The 7,696-nt window shown below is 38.9% G+C and overlaps 1 protein-coding gene across 1 annotated transcript; it reads left to right on the top strand.

The window, feature by feature from the left end:
• Positions 1–2,190: 2,190 nt before the first annotated feature.
• LOC100802678 (formin-like protein 1) lies at positions 2,191–6,992 on the top strand. Its single transcript, XM_003548379.4, has 4 exons — positions 2,191–4,316; positions 4,478–4,677; positions 5,523–5,767; positions 5,968–6,992. The coding sequence occupies exons 1-4, from the start codon at positions 2,329–2,331 to the stop codon at positions 6,772–6,774; spliced, it is 3,240 nt and encodes a 1,079-aa protein (XP_003548427.1). The 5' UTR covers positions 2,191–2,328; the 3' UTR covers positions 6,775–6,992.
• Positions 6,993–7,696: the final 704 nt, after the last annotated feature.

Raw genomic sequence — 7,696 nt, 5'->3', positions numbered from 1 at the left:
GCATTGGGGCGCGTGTCGTGAACATTGGAACGCACCGTTTTCGGTGACCGACATCCGCATATAAGGGTTCGTAGATACTCTACCAATTTGTCCACCTTCCCCTTTTTTGCTACTTCCACTCTTGGTAGTGGAGAATGAAAAAGAAAAAAATAAATAAAAGTATCAATAAATATTTTAAATAAACTAGTCTATAAAGATATGTGAGGTTCACATCAATTTTTTGAATTTTTTCACACAATTTTTTCTTTTATTTTTCCTGTACCAATAATTATTTTATCATTGAGCTATGAATTAATCGATTTAAAATTATTTAAGCTTTTAATTTCTAAATGTTGGATATGTAATTATAATAAATACTTAGAAGAAGAAGAGTTTTGAGTGTATTTGAGTATGATTTGATCCTTCAAGAGTATAAAAGGATATTATCTCTTAATCCAAATTTTACCGTTCATTAGGAGATCGACTAATGCGATTGCTCATATTTTAGCTAAGACAGCCACAACCAATGCTTCTTCATGTTTTTATTTTACTGTCTCTAGTTGTGTTCATAACTCTATTATGAATGAAGCTGCCTAAGTTTTGGACTGTTAAAAAAAAGATTTTTTTTAATTATCTAATTCAAATAAAATTATTTATCAGAATTAAGAGGACCCAATTCAGTTAATTAATTAATAAAATATAAGTTATCATAATTTTTTTTATATATATTTTTAATTTTTATGAAAAAAATAAAATTACCTCTCATAAATAATATATATACGTGATGTATTAACCAAAAATTACCATATTTCAGGTTTTCCATCACTTGGTCAAAAAGTTTGAATGATGAAATACAAATACTACCAATGAATAATGGGAAATGCGTCTTAAAAGACAAGTTGTTTGTCTTCTTTCTCCATCTTTTCTTCATTCTTTATGAGTAATTTCCTTTGTTGAATCTTTTCCGCCAAACTTTAAGACATTAAAATGTTTTTCATTTTATTGTCAATTGTCCAACTAAAGTGCTACATAACTGTAGTGGATATTTGGTTTTACAACCGACGGTGTTTTTTTTTTCTTTCAGAAAAGTAAATGTCTATCACAAGTTACTCCGTGGGACTTCAACATTTAGGACATTTAATTTTAATTTTTTAATGATAATTATAGAAATACCGCATTTTTATTTTATTTAAAATCCTTGTACATAAAACATAAAAAATAACACAACTTTTTATAATTAAATAAAAAAATTCAAATTAAATGACATGCTATAATAATAATAATAATAATTTGACAATAATTTTATTATTCTAAGATAAGAAAAACATGGTTTAACAAATAAAGTGTATTTATATGATCCGGGATGAAGTATGGATGAAGTGGTATATTCTCAAATCTCACCATAATAGTTATAATATAAATGTGAGGTGAAATCATATATCATATATGAACAAAAATGTTAACACCATATAAGTAAATATAAAATCTATAAATTTAAGTTTTAAGATTTTGAATTAAGTGTTAAATTTATTTATATGATTATTTATAACCTATTGGTATAAATCTTGTGTGAGTGGAAAGAATCCAATTCTTAAATTGAGTTTTGTTGTTATTTGAAAAACTAAAAAATTATGATAAACTTAAATAGACTTTACTAACCCACTTTAATTAATTTGGAAAAGTGTTAACTTCAAAGTTTATTATCACCATTGTCATTTTTTTACTATACATCAATTTTATTTCATCCTACATTGAAGCGTAGAATTTCAAACAATTTACACTTATTTCTCTTGAGCTTTTTTTTTTTTAATTACACATAGTAGTTTAGTGACACCTATAAAGAAAATTGTTGGCTTATTATATAATGATTTGCTTGGTTGTGATAAAGGAAAAAGAGAGAATGAAAATAAACAAGTGAAAAAGGAAGAGAAATAAGATAAAAATTCTTTAGTTGAAGTGAAATAGAACATAAAAATGGAATATTATGCATAATTAAAAGATCTCAATGTGTTAATGTAATTTGCTCGAGAATTTACCATAACAATTAATAAAAAAAGTTAAAAAGTGGAGGAAAAACAGTACAGTAGTAGAACAGAGCACAGAAGGTCAGAAGTAGGGAGAGTGGAAATAGCAAAACACATGGCAAAAGCAGAATCTTAGCTGGATCAACCACCACCTAAATTTTACCTTCTACTTTCTTCCCTTTTGTCCATCTAATTAAACCTTTTTCCCACTCTCACTCTAACAAATCCTCTTCTCCCTCTCTCCCTTCCACACACACACACACTCTCTCTCCCACATTTAGCATAAGAGAGAAAACAACACCCAACACAGACACAGCACAGCACAATGTGCAGCACCGCCCTCACCCTCACACTCTTCCTCCTCATTGCACCACTCCTTTCCACTTCCACACCCACCACCAACAGAAGAATCCTCCACCAACCCTTTCTCCCTCAAGATGGTTCCCCTCCTCCCTCACAACCCCCAAAACCTCCTCCTCCTCAACAATCTACTTCACCATCACCCCCAAACCCTAAGTACCCTTTTTCCACCACACCCAACACCAATGCTTCTTCTTCCGCACCCTTTTTCCCAACATACCCTTCTCCTCCACCACCTCCTTCTCCTTCAGCTTTTGCTTCTTTCCCTGCTAACATCTCCTCCCTCATCCTCCCCCAGACCCAAAAGTCCAAATCTTCCTCCAAAAAACTCCTCGCCGTCGCCATCGCCGCCGTCGCTTGCGCCGCCGCTGTCGTCGCTCTCTCCGCTTTCATCTACTGCCGCCGCCGCCGCAAAAACTACTCCGCCGACGAAAAAACCCTCAGATCCGACAGCAGCATCCGTCTCTTCCCCCGCGAAGCCACCACCGGCGGAGGCTCCGCCCCCGCCCGGAAAGTGAGAAACACGTCTTCTACCAGCTCTGAGTTTCTCTACCTTGGCACCATTGTGAACTCCCGCGGCGGCGGCGTCGACGAGCTCTCTGACCCACGTGCCTCCGCGTTGAACCCACGGAAAATGGACTCGCCGGAGCTTCAGCCGCTGCCGCCTCTGGCGAGGCAAGCTTCGAGGCTTCGGGAGGAATCGACGCCGACGTTGGAGGACGACGAAGAAGAGTTCTACTCGCCGAGGGGATCGCTGAATAACGGAAGAGAAGGCTCCGCCGGAACCGGATCGGGTTCCCGGCGAGTTTTCAACGCCATTGCCGGAGAAAACTTAGTTGGTCGTAGCAGCAGAAGTGAGTCATCCACTTCTTCTTTCTCTTCTTCCTCTTCTGCTTCCCCGGATCGCTCTCATTCCATTAGTCTTTCTCCCCCGGTGAGTATAAGCCCTAGAAGATCACTACCCAAGTCGCCGGAAAATACCATAACTCATCATTCGTCGCCGCCGGAGGAGGCGGCGATTAGAAGCTCCGCGTCCTCGTCCACACTGTCGTCGCCGTCCCCGGTTTTCGGGCAGCACGTGCCGTCGTCGCCGTCAATGTCGTCGACGCCGGAGCGGAGGGAGTGTCAGTCTCCGTCGCTGTCGCCGCTCTCTCTGTCGCCTAAGAAAAGCCAAACCCCAGATGGAGAATCAGTTCCAGGACTTGTTGTGCTTGAAAAGACGCAATCTTTTGGTTCGTCTAAGTCGAAAAACGAAAGTGGGTCACCGAGATTGTCCAACGCCTCTTCCATTGGGAAGTCCTCGGCGTTTTCTCTGCCGTCGCCGGATAAAGGGATGACCTTGCATCATGGGTTGGATCAGTCTCCGACAATATCCGATGTTTCAGATCGGTACCGACATTCTCCTCTCTCATCGTTGCATTTGTCGCCGACGCTGCTTTCTTCGCCGGAGAGAGAGTTGAACTCTCAGCCTCAGCCTCAGCCACCACCTTCTCGGAAAAACTGGGAGATTCCTGATTTGTTGACACCAATTGGTGAAGCACCGAATTTTTCAGCTCCACAGAGGAAACAATGGGAAATTCCGGTTCTTTCAGTACCAATTGCTCCATCTAGTAGTGTTTTAGCCCCTCCTCCTCCTCCGCCTCCACCGCCGCCACCGCCACCACTGGCGGTTCCACGGCAGCGTAAGCAGTGGGAGATGCCGTCTCCCTTGACGCCGGTGGATCAACCGGTGTCGAGGCCGCCGCCGCTGACGCCACCTTCTAGGCCTTTTGTGTTGCAAACCCCAAACACAAAGGTTTCACCAGTTGAGTTGCCACCTGCTAGTTCTCAGAATTTTGAGGAGGGTTCTGAAGAGACATCTAAGCCTAAGTTGAAGCCTTTGCATTGGGACAAAGTGAGGGCCAGCTCTGATCGTGAGATGGTGTGGGATCAGTTGAGGTCCAGTTCTTTCAAGTAAGATCTTCAACTGTCACTCACTATGTTACTATCTTGTTATGTTGTTGCTTTTTGCCTTTTTAATTTGTTATGCTTAGGGAATTGCATTTTCAGTTGTTGATGATTCACGTGTGCTTGTTGTTCTTGAATTTAACTGCTTTGAATTGGGTTTGATGCAGGTTGAATGAGGAGATGATTGAAACTTTGTTTGTAGTGAACACGCCAAATCCGAAACCTAAGGATACTACTCCACGCTCTGTTCTTGCGCCACAAAACCAGGAGGATAGGGTATTGGATCCTAAAAAGTCCCAAAACATTGCTATCTTGTTAAGAGCACTTAATGTGACTATAGAAGAAGTGTGTGAAGCACTCTTAGAAGGTATTTTTCCCTTGGTTATATAGGCTTGTTGAGGTCATAACTTCAAACTTCTCTAGTTTTGTTGTAATTATTGATTTGTTCCTTGCATAGAAAAACTTCTATTTGAAGTGTTGGCAGTTGTGGTAATATTGGCACCGGTTTAAATTCTTGCTGATCTTGGCCTCTTGATAATAATCATTTGGAGTAAATTCTTTACCCACTCCCGACACATCAATTTTAGTTGCATGTGCAGTTGATGCTTGGGTATTTTATACAGTTGCTGGATAAAGTGGGAAGTTTTCAAAGGAAAAAGAACAGAGATATGTCGACACTAATTTGGCAACAACTTTTGCTTTGGTATAGTAGAAGTTAGGTGAATAGGTGTAGGTCTTCAACTCTTCATTGAGAGGAAGATGTGTTTATTGCCTACATATAGTTGTAAATAATACGTGTCACTTGAATAAAGCTAGTGGTCTGTTTTGTTCGCTACCAGAATGGTTTATATCTGGATAATTTCTTTTAGCAAAGTTATTTCTGTCATCCAGACTCCAGTAGTCTGGTTACTGAAACAATATATTTCTGCATTATAAATCTATGTTTGGTAAGTCTATTGATCTGTCCGATATGTGATTCACAAGGTTCATAATGTACTAAATGAAAGAGTCTTCATCTTGCCACGTGTTTGTGGTGTTCTCTCTCTATATTCTTTCTTTGTTGGAACAAATTAACTTATTTTGTAAAATTTTGCTTGTAGCCCTTGTTCATTAGAATGTGCTTTCAATTACTAAATCTGGCCACCACTTTCCAATTTTTACTACTTATTTACGTTCCAATTATGTAACCAAGTCAATTTATCTTTTTGACAGGTGTTACTGATACTCTCGGAACCGAACTACTTGAAAGCTTGTTAAAAATGGCACCAAGCAAGGAGGAAGAACGCAAATTGAAGGAACATAAAGATGATTCTCCAACCAAGCTTGGTCCTGCTGAGAAATTTTTGAAGGCAGTGCTTGATGTACCTTTCGCATTTAAAAGGGTGGAAGCAATGCTTTACATAGCCAATTTTGAGTCAGAAGTGGAGTATCTTAGGAAATCCTTTCAAACTTTGGAGGTAGTAATCAATCATCATTCTTTTCCATTGATTTATTTATTTCCAGTCCCATTATTTCTCTCCATCTCTCTCTGCCCCTTTTCCCATATATATTCTCTTATGATGGAGGCTAAGCAGAATCCGGTAACAATGTCCATACATGGTTCTCAAGAGGTTTCTCTTTGTACATGTCATGAGTTCTATTGTCTTTGCATTTGCAGACTGCCTGTGAAGAGCTGCGAAACAGTAGAATGTTCTTGAAGCTTCTAGAGGCCGTTCTCAAAACCGGGAACCGCATGAACGTTGGGACGAACCGTGGTGATGCTCATGCATTCAAGCTTGATACGCTTCTGAAGCTGGTTGACGTCAAAGGCGCAGACGGCAAAACCACTCTACTGCACTTCGTCGTACAAGAAATCATCAGAACTGAAGGCGCACGTCCCTCGAGTACCAATCCAACACCGAGTGCGAACTCGAACGATGATGCCAAGTGTAGAAGGCTCGGCCTGCAAGTCGTGTCTAGTCTGAGTTCCGACCTAGCAAATGTGAAGAAGGCTGCCGCGATGGACTCTGAAGTCCTCAGCAGTGAGGTCTCCAAGCTCTCGAAAGGGATTGCACACATTGCAGAGGTTGTGCAGCTGGATGAAGCAGGAGGGTCCGATGAAAGCAGCCAGAAGTTCAGAGAGTCAATGAACAAGTTCATGAGAATGGCCGAGGAGGAGATTCTAAAAGTCCAAGCACAAGAAAGTGTTGCACTATCCCTTGTGAAGGAGATCACAGAGTATTTCCATGGAAACTTGTCAAAGGAAGAAGCTCATCCATTTAGAATCTTCATGGTAGTAAGAGACTTCTTAACAGTTCTTGATAGGGTGTGCAAAGAAGTTGGTATGATAAATGAGAGAACCATGGTTAGTTCAGCACATAGATTCCCTGTCCCAGTGAACCCTATGCTTCCACAACCCCTTCCAGGACTTGTTGGAAAGAGACAATACAATTCCTCAGATGATGATGATAGTTCATCTCCTTAGCTGTGTATCACTCATGTCAGTCTGACATGTTTTGGCTGTATCTTCTGTTAGGAAACAACCTGGAACCAGGCGATTTTGAAGGGTCTGGGGGTGCATGTATTGTCTGGCCCATTTTTTTTTTCTTTCTCTTGTTAAATTGTAAAAATCCTTGTAAAAGATTTGAGTTATAAGCATATTATAGATTATATATAGAGTAGAAGATTTTCTTTGGGGGAAAATAAGCTTTGCCTTGTATGGAATAGAATGTGTATTTTAAGGTTGTTGTGTACAAAGCTATTCAATTGTAGATGACACCTAGTTGCAGATGCTCTATAGACTATAATTTGGGGAACCAATTAAGATACTAGAGTTTATGTGCGGGGTAGGATTTTAGCTTGAGGGACTTCTTTTTCTATAGTATTTTAGACCCATAGTCCTCTTACTAAATCATATATTCTTGAGCAGTGTTAGTATCATACTTTTTTATTATTATTATTGGGTAGAATTATTAGAGTGAACGTTGATTAAATAAAGAGTGAGGTTTATATAATTTTATATTTTTTAATAAATTTTAATTAATAATAAAAGAATTAATTAAAATGTGTTGTGTAAGTATTTTTTATATTCTCTATAACAAGTTTTTTTTTTACTGTAATTCATTGATGTGAGACATGGTATCCAAGACTAATTTCGGAGCACAATTAATATAGGATTACGTCACCTGAGCTGCATTGTAACTTGTCACATTAGCAGAGGACAATGTCACAATAACAGATGTTTATTGCATAAGAATTATTATAGTTAAGACAAATAAGTACAGAATATCAATCTTTTTTTACGTGATACGATACCTAGCATGTAATAATATGATTGAAAGATAACTATATTTAAACATGTAATTATGAGTTTGATTATAAGATTTATATGTGTATAAAAGAATATA

The sequence above is a fragment of the Glycine max genome, chromosome 16 (assembly GCF_000004515.6).
Source record: "Glycine max cultivar Williams 82 chromosome 16, Glycine_max_v4.0, whole genome shotgun sequence".
NCBI lineage: Eukaryota > Viridiplantae > Streptophyta > Magnoliopsida > Fabales > Fabaceae > Glycine > Glycine max.
The sequence above is the reverse complement of the archived record's forward strand: the minus strand, read 5'-3'. Positions and strand labels throughout refer to the sequence as shown.